At 38.0% G+C, this 27,216-nt stretch overlaps 5 protein-coding genes across 12 annotated transcripts; 1 reads left to right on the top strand and 4 right to left on the bottom strand.

The window, feature by feature from the left end:
• Positions 1-20: 20 nt before the first annotated feature.
• Positions 21-10,846, bottom strand: Cam (Calmodulin). The gene is made up of 4 exons (XM_066392569.1): positions 10,687-10,846; positions 10,168-10,342; positions 3,044-3,286; positions 21-839 (listed from the first exon to the last, which is right to left on the bottom strand). The coding sequence occupies exons 1-4, from the start codon at positions 10,687-10,689 to the stop codon at positions 811-813; spliced, it is 450 nt and encodes a 149-aa protein (XP_066248666.1). The 5' UTR covers positions 10,690-10,846; the 3' UTR covers positions 21-810.
• A 1,229-nt stretch (positions 10,847-12,075) lies between these two features.
• Ttc7 (tetratricopeptide repeat domain 7) lies at positions 12,076-17,707 on the bottom strand. 2 transcript variants are annotated; one of them, XM_066392558.1, is made up of 13 exons: positions 17,441-17,705; positions 16,786-16,937; positions 16,607-16,734; positions 16,324-16,538; positions 16,140-16,266; positions 15,915-16,089; positions 14,532-14,729; positions 14,179-14,377; positions 13,954-14,122; positions 13,462-13,895; positions 13,172-13,410; positions 12,925-13,121; positions 12,078-12,878 (listed from the first exon to the last, which is right to left on the bottom strand). In XM_066392558.1, exons 1-13 carry the CDS (start codon positions 17,565-17,567, stop codon positions 12,746-12,748), a joined length of 2,493 nt encoding a protein of 830 aa, XP_066248655.1. In that variant the 5' UTR covers positions 17,568-17,705; the 3' UTR covers positions 12,078-12,745. The 2 variants fall into 2 exon arrangements, with proteins under 2 accessions (XP_066248654.1, XP_066248655.1); XM_066392557.1 differs by having other exon boundaries at positions 12,076-12,878; positions 16,140-16,538; positions 17,441-17,707.
• Positions 17,708-18,004: 297 nt separating this feature from the next.
• On the top strand, positions 18,005-18,878 carry LOC136410625 (cytochrome c oxidase assembly factor 5). Its single transcript, XM_066392889.1, has 3 exons — positions 18,005-18,340; positions 18,392-18,493; positions 18,549-18,878. The coding sequence occupies exons 1-3, from the start codon at positions 18,233-18,235 to the stop codon at positions 18,588-18,590; spliced, it is 252 nt and encodes an 83-aa protein (XP_066248986.1). The 5' UTR covers positions 18,005-18,232; the 3' UTR covers positions 18,591-18,878.
• Positions 18,689-22,824, bottom strand: LOC136410623 (uncharacterized). 7 transcript variants are annotated; one of them, XM_066392882.1, is made up of 9 exons: positions 22,493-22,824; positions 22,124-22,344; positions 21,479-21,529; positions 20,476-20,645; positions 20,306-20,425; positions 19,990-20,248; positions 19,825-19,939; positions 19,576-19,763; positions 18,689-19,524 (listed from the first exon to the last, which is right to left on the bottom strand). In XM_066392882.1, exons 2-9 carry the CDS (start codon positions 22,320-22,322, stop codon positions 19,307-19,309), a joined length of 1,320 nt encoding a protein of 439 aa, XP_066248979.1. In that variant the 5' UTR covers positions 22,323-22,344; positions 22,493-22,824; the 3' UTR covers positions 18,689-19,306. The 7 variants fall into 7 exon arrangements, with proteins under 7 accessions (XP_066248979.1, XP_066248980.1, XP_066248981.1 ...); XM_066392883.1 differs by having other exon boundaries at positions 21,479-21,511; positions 22,493-22,823; XM_066392884.1 differs by having other exon boundaries at positions 21,512-21,529; positions 22,493-22,821.
• Positions 22,825-23,036: 212 nt separating this feature from the next.
• On the bottom strand, positions 23,037-26,556 carry LOC136410622 (sodium/hydrogen exchanger 9B2-like). Its single transcript, XM_066392881.1, has 7 exons — positions 26,306-26,556; positions 24,549-24,896; positions 24,266-24,499; positions 23,978-24,218; positions 23,649-23,919; positions 23,468-23,598; positions 23,037-23,411 (listed from the first exon to the last, which is right to left on the bottom strand). Exons 1-7 carry the CDS (start codon positions 26,404-26,406, stop codon positions 23,223-23,225), a joined length of 1,515 nt encoding a protein of 504 aa, XP_066248978.1. The 5' UTR covers positions 26,407-26,556; the 3' UTR covers positions 23,037-23,222.
• Positions 26,557-27,216: the final 660 nt, after the last annotated feature.

Below are 27,216 nucleotides of genomic sequence, written 5' to 3'. Positions count from 1 at the left end.
TCTAAATGAAACAAAGCAAATAATTTACGGTTGATTTTTATTGTAAATAAATAGTAACATAAAAGATCAGTAATAATAAACTATAACGGGTCCGATTAAGTGACCAAAAGAGAACTATTATTATTTCTAGCCACATTTAGTTCAAATTTAAACACCTAATAATGTCACATGTAACTTCTAGTTACTCTCCTATGCTGTAGTAATAGTATGTAAAATAACCTAGTACGAGAATAAAATGGAAATAAACTCTTATATTTAATATTTGAAAAAACTAAACATAGTCATTCCTACTACGGTACAGTACATTGGGACAAAAAGAAGTAATTGATTACCTAAACGTTGCTCGCCTCCTGATGGTCGAACAAACTGACTAAAAGGGCGAAACAAAACGGGGCTTATTCAACCACCAGGAGCGGTCCAGAGGCAACGTACAAACTCGAAGAGAGTACATTCTATTATAAGTGCACAAAGTACGACGATTTTGGGAGCGACGTTAATCGATAAAACTGCATTAAGTACGATCTCATACCTTGCGAAGGTCTAGTGAAATTTCGTGTTTGTTTTACTTGAGTACTCCAGGGGCACGCCCAACAAAATATATTACAAAAATTTACACATAATCAATTTATAAATATTTATTACGATAATTAAAGTATGTCTTGTAAACTAAATAACATTAAAGTTATTCACATAATGGCCCGGATGCCAATATACAAGCATAAAGTTCAGTTGGTGTGAAAAATGTAGTAGAATTTGTTTTACGGGCCGAGGTGAAACAATGGAAAGCTGAAATGCAAAATGTTGGCTTCTTCACTTTGACGTCATCATGGTGACAAACTCTGAAACAAAAAATTGTTTATCAAAACGAATCTGCTTGGAAATCATACATAGAACATCAAATAATACTAAGTCTTCACCAGAGAAGAGGCGACTTTAGGCTGCAAGAAACGATTAAGTCGCCCCTCCTGAGGCTCAAAAAACAACGAAATTATTACTTAATTAATGCACAAAACAGTAACCATTGTTTTTTTGGCTGTAGTTAGTCAACAAAAAAGGCAGAAGCGTCGCGTAAAAAATCTCGAAGTCCCAGGAGAAATAATGTCTGAAATTGTGTGAGGAATGTGCCAGAGACACCGTTTCTCCTAGGTATGGTGAGGGATCTTGAACCACTATGTAAATGAAACAACAAAAAAACCACGATAGTTTTAGAATTATTCTGAACAAAAACTGATAACTTGCCAAAACGATTGTTTTACATTATCAGCACAACTATATTAGGAACGACATTTTTAAAATAGTGACAACTTATTAGTGGCATTTTAACCGACTGTTTCAACTCTACATCACCACCACCATCCGTAACCTAAACATGAACATACACAGGGGCTCCGAAAGCCAGTGAAGTGTCAGAAGTAACAAAATACAAAATGGAAATTTGTAAGCGAATTTGCTTTGCGGTCATTTTACTAGTTGCAATAGATTATTATAGTAAGTAAATAGTAATTGATAAATTGCATACACACATAAGTAACAAAATTAAAAGCTCAAATTTGTTCTTTTTCTTTTAATTTTTGACCCATTGATTTCTCTTTTGTAGGTGACGTTCTTGAACAAAACGATAAAAAATTACATTATTCACAATTAAAAAAAGCTAAATTTGATGATGGTGGACCAAAATAAAGTCAAAACGTCTGACGCAAAATTTACATCTATCTTGGTTTCGTAGATACAGAGTGTGTTTTAAAAAATGTCTGCGTTTCAAAACACTCCCTCTATACCCTCTATCCAATGACATATCGAAAAAGTAAAAAGTGCAGTTGATTTTCTTAATGGGACGCTGAAAATGTTCCAAAAACGTTTTTTTCTGTCTGAAAATCGGCTCATGCGCTCGGCAAGAAAACTTGCACACAACATCGCATTCTAAAATGGTACAAAGCGGACTACAAAACTGACCAGCTTGAAGCGCGTGTGACTGTAGTCGAGTACTGAGTGAAAACAATGAGCGATAGCGCTCGGAAATCTGCAAAGAACGAATACAAACTGCCAGTCATACGCCAGCCAAACTCAAATATAATTAAAATAAAATTGGAAGAAGGACGTAAGTTTAAAGCGAAATCAAGAGTGTAAATTTACTCCTCTTTAAATCAGTTGAAAATTATCTGTGAAGCTGGTGACGGCCAAAACATAAACTTCCATTCAGTTTTGGCCAAAAATATATCGTAATATACGGGGCATTAAATAAAAACCATCAATTTAACGACCATCCTAGATTTACGTCCACTTTTTATCCTTCTTGGAATGTGACGCCTTCTTTGCAGGCTTGACAGTTCCCTTTTTGCCCTTCTTTTTTTAAATTTTGATATGCATGTAAAAGGCCTTAAAATCTATCGAAAAAAGAAGCCTTTCTTAGTGGTGATTACGCAACGAACTTCTATATATAACAACGGGGATAATCGACGAGGGTATCAGGTAATCAGATAATATGAAAATACTTTAAGCTTTTCCACCGAGGAAATGCCACAATGCAGGTATCAATGATAACTTATCGTAAATGGCGCAATTAAGTTGTAAATGTTGAGTGAGAGGATCAAAATTTTACGTAACTTAAAAGCAATTTTAGGAAGGATTTGTGGATCTCTTTACAGAGGATTTATTGAAGAAACATTTTTAAAAGTGCGACTAAAGGAATGATTTATCATTTTCGCATTTTTAGAATGATGTTCTTCCGAGCTTCAACTCGGAATAATACACAAAACTTCGTCACCACTTTGTAGTCTCTTTTCACTCTATTTTGGAGGAATTTGAAAAGCAATATGCCCGATTTACCTTACAAAATGTGAACGAAACTTCCAATTTTAGTCGAAAGCAATTTTGCCCAGCAAAAGTGATCTCGATATGTTATGGCAACGATGAATCGCTCACGATTAAGTTTGGACATAAAACGGGTGAATAAACTCAAACCCTATTGGGGATGAATTTCGAGGTCATACTTTCAACTACTGATGAAATGAAAAACGCACCAAAAAAATCAGCGTTTGCATACCTTCGTAATTGACCTGGCCGTCACCGTCGATGTCCGCCTCCCGAATCATCTCGTCCACCTCTTCATCGGTGAGCTTTTCCCCCAGGTTGGTCATCACGTGGCGCAGTTCCGCTGCGGAAATGAAACCGTTGCCGTCTTTGTCGAATACACGGAATGCTTCGCGGATCTCTTCCTCGCTGTCGGTATCTTTCATTTTGCGTGCCATCATCGTGAGAAATTCAGGAAAGTCGATCGTGCCGTTACCTGGAAAATTGACCACTCACGCAAATAGCCACAACATTTGCAGGAAAAGTTCATTAAAACATTCTTGAGAGTGATTTGATTGCAGTGCTCAGACATTTCAGCATAATTAAAGTTGGCTTACCTAGCCACACTCAAGGTCTTTTTTTTCGTTCTAGAAGATTTTATAAATGTCCTGACACGGTAAAAACAATTAGTGCGCCTAGCTCTGCAGTGGGGTCCATTTGCCTACCTTATTTATGGTAAATTTGCGGTTTACAGGCGCTCGCGCTTGGGTGTTTACAACCGCACGAGTACAGTGAATCACGGATAATAATTATTATTGACTTGTTTTTTTAAGTAAATAGTGCAAGTGCCATACCTATTTGGCCACCGGCCAGGCTTCACTGCTGAGCGTTTTCTGTAGTCGCCTTTTTTCGACGTCTACATTACTTCCAAAGTTAGATTTGCAGGGAAGTGTGTTTCGTCTCGGCATTGCCGGAAATCCACCCGCAAAATCCTGGCCGATATTATAAATAGAAGTTGTAAATTCAATGTCGTTGTTACATTGACCCAACCCAGTGCAGGATAAGCTTATGTAAACAATTCCACAAACAGGAATTACCACATTTCACACACTCGGTTTGATAAAATTATCGCAATTGCACCGTGTTTGTGGTATTTTCCTTGCAATTTTCAAAATTCGAATTAATACGTCAGACATAATTAACAGGCAAATATAGGCGGGACGAGCCCCCTGAGTTTATCATATTTACTCTTCGCATTTAACACCTCTAATCAATGCCAAAGCAGACGTAAGTGATTATCGCTCGAGTGTTATAACTACACGATTACGCCCGTAGGTGCGTCAATAAAAATGAAATGCTGCGGTATCAATGAAAATTGTTTTTTAATGGGACGTTTGAATTGACGATTCTCAATTGAGTGCTAAAGATCTACAGGATATAACGTATCATCATGAAGGTATTTCAAGGGGCGATAATATTATGCTATATAAAAAAATGTTAATAGACCCATGGTCAAAAACGCACCGTTGTCGATATACAGGGTAGAAAAGCTTCGTATTTTTCTCATATTTTGCGTTTTGCTCACGTATGTTTCGAATTAAAATTTTTTAAAATACAAAAGGTTAAAAATCAAAACAAAATTATTAAAATGGCTGAATCTCGGCCATGGTATTCTAGATTACAGACCGAAATATGTAGACTGGACTTTCTTAATTTGCGTCTATAGATATTTTTGCAAATTCTACGAAACAACTGTGAAAGGTATGAAAATACTGTAAAAGACCAAAAAGGCCAAAAATTGAAGAAGGAATTTAAATTTGATATCAGAAATCATACAGGGTGTTCAAAAAAAAGATACAAAGCCTAAACTAGCACATGACCCAAAAAAACATAATACCCTGTATACGGCGACCGATGATTTTGATATTTTATTATAGATGATACATAAAGAAAATAGATGTACGAGATTTCGAAAATTTAACTGAAAGCATACAGGAGAAAAACGAAAAATATGAAAAAAAGTGAAACTTTGCCCCACTGTATATTGAAACTGATACGTTTTTGGCAATGGGTCTATTACCATTTCTTTATTATTTTACAGGATACTATCGCTTCCTGAAACATCTCCATGATGATATGTTACACTTTGTACATTTGCCAAAATAAGAAAATTGTTGAAGATTATGGACACGATGAGATTTTACCTACCATACACAAAACTAGCTAGATTTTACTTTCATTACTGCGTATTTCTCGTCCAAATATAGGCAGCTGTTCAACTCTGGACACGCGAGTGTTCATCAATAACTCCCGATTTTGTTGGTGATCAATAAGGTGAGTAATTACACAGTCGACATTAAAAATAAATCCCCTTCAAGCAGCCGACTCACTGTAATTACAACAAAATGTCTAAAATACTGATAACCCGACAAGACAAAAAGCAAATATTCAAGATTTTTTGTCGGTATGCGCAAAGCATGTGTTCATTACTCAAAAACGAGGATCGGCCTTGGGCGAGCGCCGCCAGTTTATACGGCACAATACAATTTATTTACTTTAAGGAATATTATTACTGGTGTTAAGAACACTAAGCCGACCATTTAAACTGGGTAATGTGCCTATATAACGTGAATTTTTCGTAATTATTAAGGTGGAATTATGATTATTTTATGAGGTAATGAATTCGGCATTGCGACATAAAAAGGGATCTCTGTTTGGCAGCAGCATACAGTCCACGTGACAATGACACAACCAACCGGCAGTTGTGATTTTAAAACAATAGAACGTTCCCCTGTTGCCATTTTCAGACCATTTTACGACTCAGAAGAAACAAGGAGGTGAGGAAGTCGAAATGGTAATTCGCAAATATTTTCCCACTGATTAACTCATTACGGATATCATCAGTTTGACGCTAAACGCGAAAAAACTTAACGATGCGAGAATTGGAATTTCTCCAGGTGGAAAATTTGCAAATTACTGCATTAATTAGGAGCCTGAGACATGCTAAACTTCATTTTGTACTGAGAATCCTGGAATTTCTTTGGCACTTGAGATGTTCTTGACTAATTTGCCTCCTTTGCGCAAACACAGAAAAGGTTTCTAAGCGGGCTTGAATTATTCAAACCCCTGAAACAGCAGGTTTCGACACTTACAACTATAATCCTAATAATTAGTGTTATCGATTGCGATCTACATGTATAGGAAAAAAATGACTGGCAAGGAGATTTATCAGTGTTTACGTTGATCCAGTACACATTACACTATCGCAGAATTTTTATCTGTATTGATTGCTTCATCACCGAAATGGAATCATCAACATCATCTTTTGAACACCATCCCGCAAATACCATATTGGAAATTCCGACCTTTTGACGTAATAAGGCGAAGATAAGAATCATTTCGGGTTTAAAGCACGAACCTGCCCTCACAAGGACGATTATCTGGAACACGCAAGTAACCCCTCCCCTCTCCCCCCGATATTGTGCATCCAGATAGAATCGATAACCGTCCCGAGCGTGACTCAAATGGTGAATGGTACGCGTTTTCCACGTGATCACCGTTACTTTCCTGAACCTTTTTCATCATTTGGCAAAACTATGTGCATACATTATGAATGAATGAAGCAACGCAGTTTTGTTCAGAATCAGAAAGTGATTACTACCTAGTTTACTACTCTAATTAATGCTTGGGGGCCAGGTTTGGCACACAATCGATATTTTTAGAATGGTCACCCATTTACATCTCGCAGAGACAATGTTTGGGTATTTCTGTAATGATGACTCGCCTTCACAATAGGAACCACCGCCAATTATTATTTATCGAAGCTATTGTTAATGGCAGAGGAATTTGAGCAATTAGAAGATGACAAATTGTACGTGATTTCAATTTGCCATTGCACAAATTTGGATGTACGTACATACAGTCATTAAAAATGGCCCTATCGACGGAAATAAATAATCGAAAGCATGAAGCATTCCTGAAAATATCGTGTCAGGCTGCAATGAAAACAAATTCAATAAAATTATCTCCTTAACAAGTGCAATCTCGATTTATTCCAGTGCCACATCTACAATACATGTCAATCAGCTGAGTTTCAAGGTTCATCTCGGCACTTACAGGGTATTTCTTAAACATGCGGCATAAATTTAAAGGGGCATTCTCCGAGTCCAAATAAGGGTAAAAGCTCCTATAAACGTATGTCTGGAATCGTTTCATTTCTGGCAGTTTGTTTTGGTTCATAAGCGTGCAAGAATTTTAAACTGAAAAACGAAGCGAGGTACGAGAAAATACCTAGGGGCAGAAAAGTTCAATTTTTAGTTGCTTTATTGGAAATAATTATGAAAATCTATGGGGTAAATACGCTGGGTGTTACTAATTTTAAGTGTAATTTCGACAGAGCAACCATGTACACACGCCACTGAAATTTCTAGAACCGAATATGACAAACAACACAGTGTGCATCAAAAGCTGAGTACATGAAGAGCTGCGCCACAACCACAGATTCCATATTCTATGGTTTTTCATGTTTCGCGTGACCACCGAGACTTAAACTCAAACTCTTGTTTAAAAAAGGTACCACTTATTATCAGAGCAAAAATGTGGACTGACCTGGATGAAGCACCAGCGCGTTGCGGCAGAATATTGTTCTACAATAGTTTATTGAAAATTTTTCGTTGGAACGTTGGATTGGTCAATGAGGACTCATAGCTTGGCTCTCGGAACGCCCTATTTGAACCCCAAAGATTTTTATTTTTGTACCCTCAGAAATAAAGTAGACAAGTTACCAGTCCGAACAAAAGACCATAGTCTGAACCGTATCCATGCATGTGATGAAGCACGGAGGAGCCCAGCTCACATAACACAAGCGATTAATTTCTTGGTCCAGCATTGTAGAAAATCCCCATAGAAGTTGGAGGATTTCTGTTGTTTTTGTTTTGGGAAAATCAATAAATGAAAACAACTAGTGCAAGGGAAATAAATATATTATACGGGGAAAACTACGTGCTTATGGAAAATAAAGCCAAGAAATGTGCGGTGGTCCAAACTCAAGAATCATCACTGGAATCTGGGAAACTGCAAGGAATAGAAGATTGACTAAATTGTAGCAAAGTTGTGTATTCTCAACACAATGCCTTTATAGGAATTAGAAAGTCACCTACAAAATGGCATTAGAAGAATTTTCATGTGACGTTTCTACTTCTGTGAAAACCATCTTGTTTCTTGGATTAATGATTGATGAAAGGACAGGTTACATGTATCCAATCATCTACTTCCCAATAAAATGTCTTGGAATTTTGGGTTAATTCTCGTATCCAAAGAGTATTTACCCTACAAAAACCGTGTATACCTCGTATATTCAGAATGCAAAACGAGGACAATTATAAGAAGGTGCTAATTGGAAGAAAAATTCAAAATTGGTGGATAATGAAGACTTAATTGCGTCCCTACATGCAACGCATGACTACCTGATTAGAGGTGAAACTAATCTTAAGACAGACAAATATAATTACTGCTAACTACAGAAGAATGCGGAGCATTCGATTGTAAAAATATATAATTGCATTCCTGGGGTAGTGCGAACTCTGCCAAGGAATAAATTAGAGATAGTGTTAAGGAAATACTTATGTAAACATGCGTTCTGTTGATTGAATTATTTTTTTGTGTGATGAGAGTGACCTATGGAGTATTAATGTGCTCTGATGGGTTTACTGTAGTGGATATTTTTGAATGAATTCTCTTGTTGCTGTCGCGTTCCGGGCTATTAGAGACACAAACGAACAACAGGAAAGACGAGAGAAAAGGAAAAAACCAGTCACGTGCACAGAACAACCGAAGTGAGGCACTTCTCACTCTCAATAACCAAAGCTACGTAATGGGCCGAGGAGCTTAATAGATGTTAACTACCTTCTTTTTACGTTTCCCCTATCGAGCAGATGAGATCCAACATCAAATATCTCATGTTTTTGGTCAATAACCTGCGAAAGGATTATAGTGTTTCTAGGAGCAGTGGGCTTAGCAAACACTAAAAAACCACTGAAATAAAATCGCGAACGCATTCACTCATCATTTTGAGAGTTGTTATGGTGATTTCTCTAGTGAACATCGTAAAGATATTTTATGACTTGACTTATTTAAAGCTTAAAAATTAATTTAAAAAATCAAAATTAAGTAATTGCAAAAAGGGCCCTTGTGGGCCCAATCGCAAGGGCCTTACTACTGCTACATTCTTAAGAAAACTTGCATTCAAAATATCCCAAACAAAACATAGAATAGTGAAATGTAGCAAAAGACAAAATAATTTAATACATTTTATTTGTTTGGCACGGGAACCACATTTGAGTCAGTGAATAAATCTTGGATATGCACCTACTGCATAATTGTCCTTGACACATTTAATAGTACAGATGAGTAATGTCTGATTAGCTGGGTACCTCAGTTTTTGGGAAAATTTATGCTCGCAACAAGCTAAATTTTAGTAATATAAGAAGAGTCATTAATTAAATTTAATGCATCTTTGCCTTCGTACAAACATCTAATTTAACATGAAGTTACTCTATTCTTTTCATTTAGTCTCATTCATGTTGTGTAAATTTGTTAAAAATGGGTGCCCAAATCTAACTGACCTAAAAAGATCCCAAAGGTAGTGCTCATTTTTCATCGACAGGATCTCTTGGAAATTTTGTATTGGAATTAAGAACTTAATCAAAATAATGAGGATAAAAACCTACTTCCCCTTGTCACACCTTAGAACCAGAAATCATGGTTAAACAAGTAAAATGTGGAAATTAGAGAATATTCTAAAGAAACTTTAAAAGACTTAAAGAAACTTAAAAAAATCTAAGGAGATTTGATGAAACCGAGGGATATCCGAGGATGTCCAAAGATGTTCTATGAGATTTTCTAAATGAGGCAACCTTTTGTCCCAAATATTGAGCAGTAAGGAGCCTCTTGGACAGGACTAATAAAAAAAGTGAAAATGGGATGATTTAAATACTCCGAACCTAGACCAATCCCCGTCTCAATATCAACATCATTGCAGAAACTATTTGACAGCATATTAGCAATTAGGACCTAAAACAAAGTTCTCTTTAACTTCAATATATTAAAGCTTATTACCATTGTAGTCATTATAATTTGGCCCAGAGTCTAAAAAGCTGAACATCTAAGAGCACTTTCTCATTGAACTATAACGGTGTAAACATAGGCAAATCTGGATGGAACAACTCAATCTTTGACCTACTTAATTAGGTAAAAAACAGATTGAAAAGTTCATCCTTGTACAGGAAATTAAAGCAAAGTGAACCATCCAATTGCAAATGTTCCTAATTAAAGACTCCTAATGAGCTGTGACTAATTAATCAGTCAAAATCTACATACCGTCCGCATCGACTTCATTGATCATATCCTGTAATTCGGCCTCGGTGGGATTTTGCCCTAAAGATCTCATAACCGTTCCTAATTCTTTGGTGGTAATTGTGCCGTCTCCGTCCTTGTCAAACAGCGAGAACGCCTCTTTGAATTCGGCGATTTGTTCTTCGGTGAGTTGGTCAGCCTAGAAAGGAACAGGCTGAAGAAGCCACCGAAATGTTTGTTGTATGTTTAAAGTAAACACCCCATTTCCTACGTAATGTTGAAATGCAACAGATCGATATATTTGACGTTTTTTTTTCGGGGAAATTCTGGTGCTGAGTATAGTTAAATGGTTTCATTGGAGGTGTTTGCCAGGCCGTACCCGCAATGCGTCAAATCCTCGGGCCGGTCTATGTGGGTACCCCAATTTTCGAGAGCTATTTACCAACAATTTCGAAGGGATTTTCTAAAAATACTCGAACCGGGGCGAAGCCTGGATCTTGGATATGGATTTAAAGCGTACGATGATCGGAAATAGCCACTCACCATTGTGATTTTTTAAGATTACACTAAAACGAAATTAAATCGACGCAAAACTTCGCTGATGACAACTTAACACCGCCAAAAGCACCAGCCAACTGTTTCGTTTTCTCGTTTTGTTTAGGACGGCGTTGGGGGAGGGGTATCGGCAACGGCGCCGCAAACACTGCCGCCAAGGCGCAATGGCGCGGCTACGACATAAACCAGCAAATATTCCTACGCGAACTCAAAAACCCTTTTTCAATTACCCAATTTCCTAAACCCGTTCCCTGTTAAACTTCACAGAAACCATTTCACCATCCTGCATCTGCCATCGGAGAACACCCAGACCGGTCAAATCCACAAGAGAAACATGAATATATTTTTCGCTGCGGAATGTGTCAAAAGTTTGAATGTCGGGCGCGGCTTGTTTACAACGTTCACTTGAGGGATCGGAGCGCGCCGATTGGTTGACGGTTACCTGCAATGCGTCAAGCAGGCCGTCGCACGCGGTGCGTGACGTTTTCATAGCGCCGCGACGCTAGGTCGGACGACGACGTCGAGCGTCGTTCTGCTGATTTTGTGTGCGGGTGCGGCAACAAGAACTGGGCATGCACATACAAGAATCGTGCCGCGTCACTAAAACCAACTTCATAACATCTAATTAGGTCTGAATAATTTAAAAATTGGCCGCTGAGGCCACTCCCGGCCACGCGGGGGCCCTCGTCTAGCACCAAATTTATTGCAAGGCTATTAATAGACACGGTTTTCATATACATGGAAAATTATTGATGGGAGCTTTCATGGAAATTTGCACGTATCATTGTTATGCGGAAATTTATTTGCAAGCTTAAATAACCTAAATACAAGCTACAAAACGATATGGATTATATTTTTTACCGGAGGACAATAAATTATTATTCAGTAGATGTAGTATTTTTAAATGATACGTAAAAACATAGTTTTTAGCTATGGTAAGAGATACTAATATCGGCAATAGAATTTGCAGTCACCATTATGTCTAGAATTTAATTATTCTTGGACTATAATCTGCAATTATTAATTTTAAATTTTTTAATGTTATCCTCTATTGCTAAACATTAACTATTAAAAGGCGGTGCGTTGCAACTCTCTAATTCCACGTAGCAAAAACTTAAATAATCATGTGAAAGAGCATAAAATTTCCTATCAAACAGCACGTATGCGCTGTGGTCTGATATTGCCTGACTTGAATAAAAGTAAGCTAAAGTAGTGTCGGATTTCCGCTGCGATTACCCGGATTTGAGTCCCGAGTCATCGCAGGTGATCGGTGGTTATAAACTTTTTTTTTATGTATGATCTATGACTGTTGGAAAAATAGTATACAGAATCTGTAAACAAGTTTGTTAACATTTTTAATACAACTGACTCTTAATCTAAAAACAAGTGAAATATTTGGAACATTTATTTAATAAAACTCGTCAACCAACGTCAAAGTTATACCATTTTCATTTACAAATAAATTATGTTCTAAATTAAATTGCAATAACAATAATTAAATATCCGTTACTTTAGACAAAAATATACAATACTTAAGTACAACTGATCTACATAGAGAGAGAATCCCTCACAATACAATGCATAAATGTTCATTTCAATAGGCTGGTACTTTGGTAGACAATACGTGATTTAACTTCACTCAGCTACTTAACAGTACTTAGTTGTGCATTTAACACGCCTAAGCCACTAAGTCTTAAATAAATTGTGAGTTTTAAAGGATCAATTAAAATTTTAGGTTTTCAACTGGAAATTATTTTCAAGATTTGTGTTCACCATTAGTGAACACATTGTATATATTGCAAAATATAGATAGCCAACACCAATAATATTATTGTACCGAGTGCCCCAAATATACCAATCTCACATAAATGCTTTCCTTAGTATATCTACATAATAACATTAAAACGCTATTTTTTTTCTCTATCACCTGTACTAATTATTATTCCGAAACGTTGTTGTTTTGTTGGAAATAATTATTACTTGCACAACACCTCAAAACTGCTCTCTTCTCGACTGTCATTAAATCCCCTTTAATCTCTTAAATAACTTATTCGAAACACAATGGAACAGAATTAAAGGGCAATATAGGATTATTTTCTTCTTCCATTAGCGCTGTAGCCATGGCGCTACCCGCCTTCTCATACTCGCCCAGCGCCTCTAAAACTTTGCCCAAGTTGTACCTGAAACAACCAAATTAAATTACAACAAAACAATGCTGTAATTTACCATGTGAGGGTGTTATGAGGCTCGATTTTGGCTGCTTCTCTCAAAGTAGTCTCCGCCAATCCCTGCAACCCCAAATAATGGTAGACTAATCCCAGTTGTTGTAGTGATTTAACATGGAGCGGATTGATGGCCACCGCATTTTGGAAACAAACCCTCGCATCCGTCCATTCTTCTTGATGCATGTGTAGCAGCCCTTTCTACAAATTAATTCTCTTTTATTCTCTTATTAACCCTCATTTAAACGGACCATATGCATGATGTGATGGCTTAACGGGTAAATGTGCATGGCCTCTTGAATACACTGCTGCACATCCGCTACTTGATTTAAAGAGAGATAGAGTTCAGCTAAAAGGAGCCACACTTCAACTTGCAGCATCCACGCTCTTTGGGGACCCGGACGCGGACTAAAACTGCTCATCGAACTGGCAACTTCGCTTAGGGCCTGCTCAACCCTTGTTGCTGCAGTATTATGCAGCTGAAGAGAGCCTAGAAGATTCATGTTAATATAAAAGTTATCAAAAACCAAATATCCTCTACTTGAATCTTTATCTGACATTTCTGAAGTGTACAGTTGAAATACCGAGCGAGTATCGCTCTTCCTATCACATTCCGGAGTATCCGAAATAGTCTGCCCTTCATACAAATTCTTCCATAGCTCCAGCATCTGCTTGGCAGTCACCAAAGCGACTTCTCCACCCTTCTCATGTAGCTCTAAATGCGCTTTAAGATACAACAAATTTAGACAGTCCGGATATTCATCCAGCGCATTCTCCACTATGGACAAGGCCATTTTGTATTGACGTTCCGCGGTTAAAATCAAAGCCAGCAAGTGCAGAGTAGACGAGTGTTCTGGCTGCAAATCCAGCCCAACTCGAATGTGGTTTTGAGCCTCGGCAAGGTGGCCTGTGATGGCCAGTTGCAGCCCTAGGAAGTATCGAGCGAGATGGTCGTTTGGTTCCAATTCCACAGCACTGTTCATGCGATTTTGTAACAGAAGATTTTTCCCGTTTTTAATGATTATTTTTATACCTTCGAATGTTGTCTATTGATTTACAGCGGAAGGAGTCTTGCTCCTTTTTCAGGAGGCTATTTTCTGATTTTAAATAATAGCCTATGCCCGTATAAAGATGGCACCTCCCTAAGAGGCCTGACGGATTTGTCATCTCTTTCTCTCTGGCTTCAAGGCTGAAGTGCACTCCTACATGTTGAAGAAAAAAACTAATTCTATTAACATAATAGGTATTTGAAACTCACCGTCCTCCGGTAAATTGAGGTGCTCATAGCATAATTTGGCGGCCAAAAGACAATTATTAGAGTTTCCAGGCTCTAACCTTATTACTTCACGCAACACTGCCAATGAGTGCTCATAATCTCCTATCGACAGTAAAGCAAGCGCCTGCTGTTTCCACAAATGTGGATCTTCAAAAGAGAACTTCATGGAGCGCTCCAGTGACTACAAACACACAGTCTTATTCAAGTAGATATATTGAATTTCTAATGCATTTGCAAACAATCGTAGGTAGTATAAAGTGAATGCATTGTTAACATGCTTTTTTGCCTGGTCAATTAGAGAAGAACATGTGCGGATTATTGAATTATATGTTTACCTCCTGTAGTAATGCAACTTGTCCCCATCTTACGGTAGCTATGGTAAGTAAATCGTAAACTGTGGTAGCGTCTTGACCTGCGCTTAATCTAATATCTTTAAATTCAGGACTTTGAGAGAGGACTGCGTGCCTAACAGCCATTGACTCGGCCACCAAAAGGACCAGAATCACTTCTTCGCAGTCAGATCTTGGCACAAACTGTAAAAATTTACCTTGAAATTATCAAATTACATGAAATCAAATTTATATGTGAGATGGGTTTAAAATTTAAGTTGATGTTATCTGGGGCAGCTTACGGTTGGTAAAGATCATACAGTTAGCTTTAGGTTCGTTATCAATACGGTTATTTTTCGCGCACCAGCCAGAAAACTGTCGCCCAATTGTATTGGCCTGAACAACCAGTTATAGCGTTTGCCTTCATCGCCACGGTACAATCGTCAGCATACATAATTAACTTCAATTTAATTTAGCTTTGTGCATCAGATTTTAAAAAGGTTGGTCGTTTAAATATAAGATGAACAGCAAGGGGGATAACATGCTGCCCTAAGGAACACCCTAAGGCGAGCTGTAACTATTTGATTTAATTTGTACTCATCTGTTCTCTATGAAAAACCGAAGCCAGTCCCATCTTAACCTTTTTATGTCAGGTGCTTGTATTATTTCATATAGAAAATGGCTGTTAACACAGTCAAATTCCTGGATCAGGTCAAAGACAAAGTTAATACGCATTTGAAGGAATTAACGTCAACACATCGATGTGGTCGTAGACAAGTTGCTCGTCAACCCATGCTGTCCGTGATAAACCCAGAGTTTTCTTAAACAGCTTTTGTTTGAATTCCAATTATTTTTGAACTACTCATTGGTGTGAAAGTTGATGTATGATGTGATATGATCCGGTTTTGATCCCAGTAACAACTTGTATCAGATTATCAATAGTGTTAGCCTTCGAGTAGATGCAGCAACGAGTGAGCAATTTACAAGGATGAAATTAATGGCTGATGGGGTCTGATTGAGTGCGTTTCTGATAGGCTTCAAGGGTAACATTGAGAATTTTAAGCACCTGTAGGAAAATACTTATTGAGTAAAATGGAATTAGGTGAATGATAAATTATTAGAAGAACTATTAAACAATCATTCGTGCTTACAATTCAGGCAGAGCATTTTTCTGGGTTAACAGTTCACATAAAATCATGAATATTTAATTCTGTTCATCGATGTTTCGGATTAATATTCATAAATGCAATCAAGAATTTAAGTTGGTAATGATAGTTCTTATTACTTATTAAGAAGTAAACTTTAAGTACACAATTTACTAAGCTCTGTCTGAGGACAAAGTACCTATTATATCAACCATTACATCTGAAGTATCTTTCTTAATTTTACCTGATTTAAAGAGGCATAATATTTGGGCCTCCAATGAGATACCTTTACTGCGAGATTTGAAGGCGTCTGATACTTCTCTCCCACCAGTCCTTGTAAAAGCAATTCGGCTATTTGCGTTAAAAATTTCAGGCGCATATTGTGAACGCCTTGTGACTCCATGGCACATACTGTGTTCCTTAAACATAACAAATCTAGAAAAGCCACATTTCAATTTTACCTGAATACCGGTATCTTTCCAGTGATTGATCCGGCTTGCCCTGCTGTAAAAGAGTTATAGGAGCCGCTTGTAAGGCTTGTTCTAGGACTTCACCCAGAGTTTTTTGCTGTCCTGGAGGTTGGGGTGAGTGACTGCCTGTGGAAAATTTATTATAAACTTTTATGTTATTTGAAGGATGAAGAATAACTTTACCCCCAGTATTTCCAGTGATTGTGTTAGTGTTAAGAGTTATTTCCTTCTCTAAATTTTGCATGTAAAGTAAACTCAAATCAGAGGCTAATCCAAAACATCTAGCCATTTCTTCTTCTTTTTCAGCTTTTTTAAATTTACTCAAGTGAGAAGAAGTGTCTTTTTGCAAGCAAAGCCCTTTTATTGCATATGACTCTGCCACAATTTTTAAACTTCGTCTACATGAAAAAAATTGCTTTTATACCAATAACCACAAACACACAATAACCATAAACAAACATCTTACAGAGGTAACTTTTTCTCTGATAAATTCTGCAAATCTGCCATTTTGTAATTTTTAAGTGCATCTGCATATTGCCCACAAGCATAGTGGACTTTTCCAAGAAGTAAATGTGCATCCATTGCTACCCCCGCCTATAAAATTCTCCCCATATTAACTTACCTCAAAGTAGAAGATTTACATACCTTAATGCCTGCATCTGTGGTTACCATATTGAGGTAGCGTTTGGCTTCAATCAAACCAGATCTTGCCTTATGTACATTTATTTCTATGGGTGGGCATTCTTCCAAAAAGTTCTCCAACTTGCCTTCTCCAATTAAGAAGTCTGATAGACATACTAAAATGTTTAAATTGAGTTTTTAGTTTTTGGAGCTTTTGAGATGAATGAATCAATTTATACAATCTACTTATAAGAAAAGAATGAAAGGGAAAAGTAGATATAAAGAGGATGCATATTAGAGCTTGAATTTCACATTCAAAATGTCATTTGACCACTTTATGATGTGCACTCCCCATTTAGCTTGCCCTGCAGCAAAGTGTCTGTGAGTTGATCTGATAAATTTCTCAGAATAATAATTGATCTCATCAAATATAACTTCAAAATAAAATATCAGAGTTCTATTTTCCTCTTTTGTATTGCATTACTATTTAGTTATATTCAGAATAATTATCATTGCTGTAAGTTCTGCTACACAAATGCTTGAATCTATCTAACATTCCATTATATTTTGATCATTCAAATTACCTACATACGAAGTATGCAATAGTGGACTTAATGAGGCAAAAATGATACGAAGTTAAAGACACTTTCAGCTACACCTTATTGGACTTAGGACTTACTAAATTCGTTGGATTTATCTTTAAGCTGCTGGGCCAATTCAATTACTTTAAGCCAGTTGCCTTCTTCTCGGTTCTTCTCTATTTCAACTTCGATTCTGGATATGCCAGACTTCGCTCTTGTCGTCATAGTGTTGGGGTCCGGTTGAACACACGGGGGGGCCTTGAAATTGTGAAGTTTTATGATCAATAAACGAAATAAAACATTAATTAATGTTGTTAGTTATTTGAAGTAATTAAACTACATCAACATCCAAAATACATAACCTCAAATTTCATGAATGTGACAAATTAGGTGTTATTATTGACGCTTAGTGGGTGATTCACTCGGAAGGACGTCGGAAGCGGTAGATAATAATTATTAATGCAAGAATGCATAAGTGTTCTTTCTTTAAATACTATAAAAAAAGTTAATTAAATTATTACATCTTCCTAAGACCACAAACCATAGTTAAAATACAATTTTTTTGCACATTGCTAACATTGTCTAAGTTGTTTACCGGGGTAGTCAGAACAACACAGAATCATGTGATTTCGAAAGATACTTATCTTCAAAGTTAGCCTTCAGTTCCCGAATTTTTAATTTATCAGATGATTTCATTTTAAATTATTACTTTTCAATATTTATCAATTACTGCTGTCAGAACTAATTAATAAAGCTTTTCTGAATATTGGACAGTTAAAATTTAAAATTGCCACTTGTCCATATTTCCTCACATATTCATTTCTGAAGCCCTCCAAACAATCCTACCCCCTTTTCTTTTGGTCTGTATTGCAATAGTACTTGACAACAAAATGATGAAATTTACTGAAGAAAATGAAACCTTGAAAGACAAAAGTGCCTGTGCAGGTGTTCGAGCAGACTTAAAAATGTGCCTACTGCAAAGCGAGTGCTGTCAAATTGTAAGTACTCCTCAACAACATTTTCTCTAAGTTGTAACCATAGATTTGTAGCATAGAAAATCCCCTAAGGAGTGCTTAAATGTTACTGATGGCAGTGTTCCCTCAGACTGTTTTGCACTGAGAACTACCTTTTTTGAATGCAAAAGATCTCTGGTAAGACACATGATGTTTTTAAATATTTTTATTGAAGCATTAAATTGTTCTGCAGTTAGATGCCAGACAGAGATTTAGAGGCAGGAAGGGATATTAATAAGGCAGTTATACATAAGTAGATAAAATAAGCTGTGTTAAGGTTAAATAAAGTAGGTATTTAAATTGAAGTTCTTTTGTTTGGAGCAGTAAAAGGCCTTTGATTAATATTATAAAGTTGTATTACAAAAAAATGATTATTTGGTAATAATACCATTGCAATTATTGCAAAGAGAAACTGCAGTAATTATTATTTCTTCATTATCACTCTTATCACTTAGTAGTAGTACATTTTCACAACATTGTGGTTTGTTACATCTTCTAAACTAATAAATAAATTTGGTCAAAAGTCTCCATGAAGAAAAGCAGTGCAAGATACTAAAGTTTCCAACACAGTTTTCTAGTCTACCATACAGGTGAAGACCTCATTCTTACCATTAGGATAACAGAAACCTAGGATAACCTCTGATATGATATCAATTTAAGTTTACATGGTTGTTTTACCATGCAAATTCTTTTGTACATACTAGTAGGTATTACTCTTAACACCATGTTGATAACTGCATAACAACTCACCATTATTAACACTTAACATTTTAAAAATACGCTATTTTGCACTTTAAACTGGGTGTGATATAGTTTTAACAGTGGATCCTTAGGGTGTTTTATTTATATCACATGATGGCACACAGCCATTTTCAATATTATCTATCTACCTACTTCGATTTATTTCATGTGCATGTTGATTGTCATCACTCTCAACTGCGAGTGAAGATTTTAGAATGACTGAATGGGTCTGTACAGCCCCGTGTAACCAGTGAGCCTGGCTCTAAGGGCTGGTAATAGTAATGCACATACGGTGATATCTGGCAGTAAATTGGCGCACTCGCACATGAGCACGTACATCTTGTCCCCTTTGGGACTCAAGGATTTATGTAGGGATATTTTCCTTAAGCCCGCCCTTTGGGGCAAATATCGGTATATCATTCTTGCACCTAGAACATATTTTTATTCTCAATAATTGCATTAAATAACTGTTCTCTGACCTGTCCAGTACAGCCAGTTCCTCTCGAATATTTCCCTGTCGTCTCCTTCAAACACTTTATAAACCGATATGATGTAGCCAGTGTTGGGATTGTGGATTTTTGGCAAGGGCACCCCGATTTCGTGAATTGGAGGCCTGCATATTGAGGCCACCTCGCTGTACAAATCTAAGGTGTGAGCTGCTGTATATCTTACAGAGGAAGTGTAATATGTACTTATTGTTAGACCCTTAAGTTCAAATTTCTCATTACCGTGTAGCTCTGGGATCAAATTTCGTTAAGCTGGCAGTGCGTAAATTGTTGTAAAACATTACTGGGTTGGTTTGGGATGTATTTATCACATAGTAGCTTATGAACGGGAACTCAGCTAAAGTGGAATAATTTAATTAAAGCAGAATTACGTAAGTTGGGTCTCACCATTCCTCTCCATATTCGCTAATAGCATTCCGGTTACCGCAGTTTTGGCCGTCGCTACCTCGTTCACGAGCTCCCCTGCAGTGATGCGCTGCTTAAATAAAGGATTCAACAAGGGAGACTCCAGCACGGGATCGATCGCCTCCAAATGGCTCATAAGATGGCATAAGACACATAGTTTCGGGTCGGGTACTTCCATCACTTGTAAATTGGCCTGAGCCTTTCGCTCGAGCAAGCCTCCGCCGAAGGACGGGGGTGGTTTCTGCGAAATCGACTCTGTGTATTGTTCCTTTATCGAGAATTACCTCCTTCTACCTACTGGTAAAGGCACTCCTGCGGGAAGAAATCTATCTAAACTATGAATAGGGATTATGAAGCAGTCTTTTTCCACCCCGGACAAGGAGCGGGCCAGCTCCGAGCTGCCATGATTGAAGCTGACCTAGAGATGAATTTTTTTGGGGTTTGTAGCCAAGGAGAATTGCAGAGTACCTGTCTCGTAGGGGTAGTTTTATTGGCTTGCGCGGGCCACTTCAGGCTGACCGAGGGGGTGCGCGTTATGAGGGGCTGAGGCAGGTCAGACTCCGTCATGGCTGGGGAGATGGTCGTGCTGGGGGGAGGAGGTTCCCCTCCAGCACCGGTCATAGGGCCACAACGCGGCTCTAGAAACAATTTTAGGTTTACAAAAGGAGTGTAGTGTAGAGTTGAAGGAATGTTAGGAGTGTTACTTAAGTCAGAATTTTGATTGGGTTATCACTAAGTTTATGATTGTGTTTAGAATCTCCTAAGCAGTACCGGCCTTAGGGGGGGGTCCAAGGTTGGGAGATGGCCCAGAGCGCCTGACTTGCTAAGGCCGGCCCTACTCCCAAGATATATGGAGATCGGGTGATGTGAAGAAGTACGCCACATGGTGAGTATAATTAGTCACACAGGGTCATCAAACTGTAGCAATAAAAAACCAGCTAACAATACCCCAGCGTCCAGACAGATCTAAATCAAACGACACGAAAACAGCGGCACGTTAAAAGCATTCGGATTTTTGGCACACCTAGTGGTGACTTAAATCCGAGCATTTTGCACAATAACATACCAATATCCGCGGGAGTGGGGCTCGTTTTTATATTATTTTGGATACCTGCAGGCCATCACAAACAAAAGGTAAATCGAGCGGAATCGACTGGAAAATGCGTGCGAGACCGTTACCTGAAGGAGCGCGCGGATCGTGTAGAGTACTCAGTATGTGCGGTCCTCGAAAACTGGATAGTTTTCTAAAAATATTTTGTCGCACGAATTTAAACAGCCAGGGATGGGACACTACTGAATAAGTATTGATAGATCTGCACGGTCAGAGATTATTAAAAATATTGAAGGATATTTTTGTAAATGAATTTGCCTTGCCAAGGAACGTTCCAGGCGCTTTGCGGATGTTAATTTCGTTAGTTACTGAGTTAGTAAACCAACAATTGCTTGCGTGCCACGTGAAGCTACCAGAGACCTCTGCCTTGCGGGAATCTGCGGCTTGAGTTACCTGCGGAACCAAGAGATCCTGAAAAGAGGAAATTACATGAAAACTTCTCTCGATCACAAATTAAGCATCAGCAAACGCAATACATTCCCGGCCATTTGGGGTATGTAACAACTATCAGATTAGCGTGAAGAACATCTACATATGGTCTGGTGCAGGGCCGGCCTTAGCAAGTCTGGCGCCCTGGGCGAAATGTTTAATCAGCATCTCCCTAGCCCCAAGAAAAGGGACCGAAAAAGTTCCCTGGTCTGCCGCCCTGGACCGACGCCCCCCTTTAAGGCCGGTACTGCTTTGGTGGGAAGAAGCAGGTTTCTTCTTCGAGGGTTAACAACATCACGGAAATTCAACATTTAACAGTCGTACTTACATAAAGTGGGTGCGAAGCAACTCCGCAATTGCCAAAAAAATATGAAACAAAATTATGCAATTAAAAGTCGATTAACAAGGCCAAAACGAGCTTCATAAAGTGACCTTTAAAGCCCGGTTATTTTTAACCCGAAAAAAATCCATAGAAAGCTCTCAAACATACGGTATTTGGATAACACATTAGCGAGGTGACGGTATTATAGGAGTTTGCCATTTTTTATTCAGGAACTCATAATTTATTACGCTTACCATCGGAGTCGTCCTGATAGCTGACCCTAGGAGGACTAAAGAACAGATGGGTGCGATAGTGGTGCTCCTCCATGGGAGTGTATCCCTGCTCCCTGGTGCATCTTTTGCTGGCATGCCTCCCCACAGTACCTTTCACCCCTTTCCCAGTTATCGGACCCGACTTTTGCTCCCTGAAATTCTTTCTGAACATCAAATTCATCTTGTATAGTGTTGGCGTTTCTCTGAAACAAACAGTTTTAGTCTGAGACCTTTACGCTCAAAACTTAAATGTTTGTATGCATCACTAGGAGTGCACATCAAGGTGTCCTTACGACCCTCAAATATCGATAAAAACAGAGACTTACTTACATAACAACAACCGAGTCTTACCTTGAAACGATAAATATTCACAATCAACATAAACAACCGAAAAAATCCAGTTGCACAAACGAAATCCTGGAAAAATCAAGGTCTGTGCCACAATAGTGGTTACGTACGATCTGAATCGATCACGCGGGGCCACGGGGCTGATTCCCACGATTTTACACGCTATAGTGGCACACTGACCGCGCGAAATTGGGGTGACGAACTGAAAAAAAGACCTTTGGGGTCGTTGGATAAATCAAAGAATATTCGGGGCGACGACGACGCCGGCAACGACCGTATTAGCGTGGCGTCGCGACGTTTTCTGGCTGCGCCATACGCTCCCGCTGACCAATAAGCTGTCCTATTTTTGAGATCTACGGCCGTTGGCCAAGGTTAGGCTGTGCTTGTCCAGGTTCAATTAGTTGATAACTGGGATAATGAAAGGTTAAATAAAACAAAACAAGCAGTTTCTTGGCGTTTGTTCTGTTTCAATTGAGAATAATGGTTAATCAATTAATAAGCAAATCATTGAATTAAAGAATTGGCCCTAAATAACAATGAAATTATACAGTTTTTTTAAGTACATACAATACTGGCTTTAGATGATATGAGGTCGGGTGAGGGCCCAGGGCGGCGGTTTTTCTTGGGGTATGGGGGCAGTGATTAAAAATTTCGCCCAGAGCGCTAAATTGGGTAAAGCCGGCCCTGTGTACATATAAACCATAACAAAAACACTTTTCTTTCTTAAAATTCCCTATCGGACGTCCTCCGGGATAACGTCCCTCTTTAGAAACTTGGTGCCAAAAACGTCCATATATATGGCCAAAGGGGGAGTGGTTACTATAATGGACAAAATGCATATCATCATGATGTTTTCCGCGTATTGATACTCCTTGCTTTTGTGATCGGAAATGAGTCCCATTAGCACTGGAGCTAGAGCAGCCTAAAAGTTTCTCTTTAGTGCCCATTAATAGCTCTCGTAATGTTTCTGAGGTATACTTGCACCGTCGCCTTTGTGGACATAGCCATTGAACAAAATATCTTTTCCTTAAGAGAAAAAACTGATCCAATTCCTGAAACTATGGTGACAATAGTCCTGGCTATAATCCCTACCAAGAGAATTCCCGCCCCTAAAATACACATGCATTAATCACAACCATTTGCTAAACATAGTGTATACCAATTAAAATGACATTTCCTTGTAGTTGATACAACTTGATCTGTGCCCCAGTAATGGCGAACAGCACAGGCTCAAAAATTGCCCATAAGAACTTGAAGCATTTGGACACAGGGTTGTCCCCCACTGGCCACCCTTGCTTACGCCACTTTAGAGAAGAAATGAATGGAGCTACCACGCAGCCTAAAGGCCCTGCCCCCGCGAAGCCCACGGCAGTGCTTCCGAACACCGAAATAACTCCTCCAGCAAGGGTTAAAAGTACCCTTAGCGGCGTCTAAAAAATGTACTAAACTTTAAATTCATTATTGTAAAGGTTACCCGATTCCACTGACTGCCATTGAGTCTTGACTATCTGGACAATAACTGCAAATGAAGCCCCACAAGAGACCAAATCCTACACCCCCAATGAGGCACACTGGCAACTTTATTATAATATCCGTGGGGGTGCCATAAGAGAAAATGAAGCTCTGGACAATGGCGAAGCCAACAATTGAAAACACGTCAGTTAAAGCTGTTACTGCCATCAGCAATGTAGGGACGCCCTTGTAAATCCCATAGCCTTTGGCTTTCAACCTTCAATTAAGTTTTTGCTCAGTAGTAAAAGTGTTTCGGATACATACCTTAGCAGGGAAGGAACAGTTACTGCAGGGGAAATTGCCGATAACGCAAAGCCGAACGCTAAGCTATAAGTCCAAGACATTTTGAGAAAGTAATAGGCCAGGCCTCCTAGTACTAGAGATTCCGTGATCCATGGCAGAATTCCTAGTTTAGTGATGTCAAATTTGAGCCGGCGTAGGGCTACTGAATCTAAGCCCAAACCTGCTCTGACTAAGATCACTATCAGAGCTACCCCTCTGCAAAAAAAAAAACTAGAAATTTGCTGCAAAAAAGTATTTTTCTTACCGTAAAAATTTGTTGATTTCGGCGAATGATTCATCCAAATCAACAACCCCGCAATTCTGAAATAGAGCCCCGATAAATAAATTCCCAATAAGAGCCGGTAAGTTCGTAATGCTGATCAGCCACCCGGCAAGCATTGCTGAAACGCTCAAAAACACAATTTGAAAAATCCGCCCCTTCGGGGGTAGCACTGTGTCACCCAAAGTGATATATAGGATGAACCAAGTAACTATTGCTATTAGGATGAATGCCAGAGTTCTGGATACTTGTTGAAACGAAGGGCACCATTTGTATTTTTGGGGCCACCATTTGGGTTGCCAAGGGGAATCTACGATAGGAAGGGGGAGAGCGCTGAAAATTCATTTCTGTCAAAAAACAAATGTAAGATTTAGCTAAATAAATGTGTGAGTTGGAAATAATACCTGACTTGCATCATGTGCGTTTCTAGTGCCATTTAAAGCGCGTTCTAAAAGAATTTGTTTTTTTAGAAATATTGAAAACACAAAATCAAGCACTGAGGCGGTGCTGGCACCAAAAAGTTCGTTTATTTTTATCAATTCTAATTCAGGCTGGGTATAATGATATGCATGTTGAAGTATAATGGGTTGCCTACCTCAAATCTCTGCTTAGTGTATTATTATGTCGAGCATCCAAAGAGACTTCATTCGCATTATTTACGTTCATTCTTCTATCTCTGTATATACCATCAAATTCATCAGAAATTCCTGTATTTTTTCACATTAAGTATAAAATCTCTAGTTTAAAGCAAATTGAAAACCGACTTACCGAATGTGGGATTACTTACTCCATTAGAGACACTTAAACTGGGATTCATTTTACTTATTATATTTAAGCTGATATCAAGAGAAATTAATTGTGAATCTATGAAACAAAGTAAACCTCTAAATATTACGCTACAGAACTATTAGAATGTTATGAGGTTTATAGACATTTTTGCTATATTGGAATTATCTTGCTTAAGGATATCGTCTCGTGATTACCATATAGAACCGTCATATTTAACACATCTTAAAAATATGATACTAATTGTTGTTAATCTGCAAAGCACGTGTTTGTTGTGTATACACTGTTGAACCCATTTAGTATTGACCAACTCAATAAGTTATACAAATGCGTAATTTATGAAATTTTAGATTTTCTTCTTATTCAAAAGAAACAAATAAAAGTGCCTATTATCACAGCATCGCTGCTCGTTTCTTTTTATCAGCAGAACAAGGCCGAGAAGGTTGAATTTTAGATCAACGTTCAGTGTATTTTATTTAATCCTGTGCAAATAACAGCCACTTTGCACTTTCATGCTCTTCCAGTGTGACACTAAGCATATATATATAATACGCACATAGATCAATACAAATAAAGCTAAATCAGTTGAAATTCAGATTTTTCTTCTTTTAAATCTTCGATTTCTGGTATTTAAATGCATATTTATGGACATAATGGTGAACGAAAATTGGCGGTATATAATTTGCGATGTATTAAGGACTTCGCGACACTCGTTAGATAATATAATATAGTCAGATAAGCATTATATGCATTCCTTAACCTAACTCGTTACATGTAAATAACTATTTTTATTCGAATTTATTGCGCCTTGTCTTTGAAAACAGCCGAAAATTGAATCGACTTTACCGGTTTTCCGGATGTTTGAGTTCGAAAAGGAACAACGTCGCGTTGCGTATTTACGAGTAAAATCCACAATGATCCATATCTCACTTTATTATGCCTAAAAATAAACGTACCCCGTTAAATCTTGATCTGAATATACGGCTTCAAGATGGTCAAAGTTTTCCATGTCTTGTAAGCTTTGCAATATCGATGTATTGCTCCCATGACTTTGCATTTTGCAAATAATCCACTTTCTATAATCACACTGCTGCTGCAATTAAAATAGTCGCGTGCGCAGCTTTGCCTTCAAGGTAAATAAATAATTATAATATAATATTATTCATCAGTTACGAACCACTCAAAGAGATAGTATGGACCTAAGCTGCTCGATGCTGCAAAGAACAATATAGTAATTAAATATTCATGTGCTCGTGATAAAAACGAGGATGTTAACGTGTTCATTAGGGTAAACATTTTGGGCTACGCAAGTGTGTTAGTTGTAAGACATTCCAGGATCTCGAAAACGTTTCACTAGGCGTTCGAGTTATTAAAAGAAAATATGGGAAGCTTAATGGGGTAGTTAATTGTGTAGCAATTCCAGACTCCCTCCATTCCTTATATGATGACAACAAGGCGTACATGGTTCTTAAAGAAATGTCTAATAAATCGCGCTTCGCTAAAATGAATGGCAACTACGCCCACTTACTTTGCTTCAAAGTAAGCGTAGTGTAAGCGGTGAAGTGATACTCGGTGTTGTCAGATTGCGAAAATCATTCTTAAGTTTAAAGATTTTTTTAGATGTCTTAGAAAATTGGAATTTTTTAAAGCTTACGTGTAAATATTTAATGGTTTTCTTCTTATTATAATATAAACATTAATTAACTATTTTACATCTATCCCAAGTTCCAGTTTAGTTCCAATCCAAGTTAAGTTGAATTCACTATTTGATCTCGAAAACCTAAATTGTGTGATAATTTTATTTGATTTTTGAATTAAGTCAAGACCAGCAGAGCTTTTGAATGCCACTATTAAATTTAGGATAATT

This window comes from Euwallacea similis, chromosome 8 (genome assembly GCF_039881205.1).
Source record: "Euwallacea similis isolate ESF13 chromosome 8, ESF131.1, whole genome shotgun sequence".
NCBI lineage: Eukaryota > Metazoa > Arthropoda > Insecta > Coleoptera > Curculionidae > Euwallacea > Euwallacea similis.
This window is presented reverse-complemented; position numbering and strand designations above follow the sequence as displayed.

What these genes read in the sequence shown, in the direction of transcription:
- Cam (XM_066392569.1), bottom strand. An exon ending in CAATGAAGTCGATGCGGACG is followed by an intron (nt 3,287 to 10,167) that starts GTATGTAGATTT and finishes TCAATTTTCCAG; the next exon opens with GTAACGGCACGATCGACTTT. An exon ending in CGGCCAGGTCAATTACGAAG is followed by an intron (nt 840 to 3,043) that starts GTATGCAAACGC and finishes TTTTTGTTTCAG; the next exon opens with AGTTTGTCACCATGATGACG.
- Ttc7 (XM_066392557.1), bottom strand. Translation starts at nt 17,567, where the DNA reads ATGACGACAAGAGCGAAGTCTGGCATATCCAGAATCGAAGTTGAAATA. An exon ending in CCACAGATGCAGGCATTAAG is followed by an intron (nt 16,735 to 16,785) that starts GTATGTAAATCT and finishes AGAATTTTATAG; the next exon opens with GCGGGGGTAGCAATGGATGC. An exon ending in CAATCACTGGAAAGATACCG is followed by an intron (nt 16,090 to 16,139) that starts GTATTCAGGTAA and finishes GTTATGTTTAAG; the next exon opens with GAACACAGTATGTGCCATGG.
- LOC136410625 (XM_066392889.1), top strand. Translation starts at nt 18,233, where the DNA reads ATGATGAAATTTACTGAAGAAAATGAAACCTTGAAAGACAAAAGTGCC. An exon ending in AAAGCGAGTGCTGTCAAATT is followed by an intron (nt 18,341 to 18,391) that starts GTAAGTACTCCT and finishes ATAGATTTGTAG; the next exon opens with CATAGAAAATCCCCTAAGGA. An exon ending in TTGAATGCAAAAGATCTCTG is followed by an intron (nt 18,494 to 18,548) that starts GTAAGACACATG and finishes ATTGTTCTGCAG; the next exon opens with TTAGATGCCAGACAGAGATT.
- LOC136410623 (XM_066392882.1), bottom strand. Translation starts at nt 22,322, where the DNA reads ATGAATTTGATGTTCAGAAAGAATTTCAGGGAGCAAAAGTCGGGTCCG. An exon ending in CTATCAGGACGACTCCGATG is followed by an intron (nt 21,530 to 22,123) that starts GTAAGCGTAATA and finishes TCCTCTTTTCAG; the next exon opens with GATCTCTTGGTTCCGCAGGT. An exon ending in AGCGAATATGGAGAGGAATG is followed by an intron (nt 19,940 to 19,989) that starts GTGAGACCCAAC and finishes ATTCCACTTTAG; the next exon opens with CTGAGTTCCCGTTCATAAGC.
- LOC136410622 (XM_066392881.1), bottom strand. Translation starts at nt 26,406, where the DNA reads ATGCAAAGTCATGGGAGCAATACATCGATATTGCAAAGCTTACAAGAC. An exon ending in ACTGTTCCTTCCCTGCTAAG is followed by an intron (nt 24,219 to 24,265) that starts GTATGTATCCGA and finishes ACTTAATTGAAG; the next exon opens with GTTGAAAGCCAAAGGCTATG. An exon ending in AGGAAATGTCATTTTAATTG is followed by an intron (nt 23,599 to 23,648) that starts GTATACACTATG and finishes TGTGTATTTTAG; the next exon opens with GGGCGGGAATTCTCTTGGTA.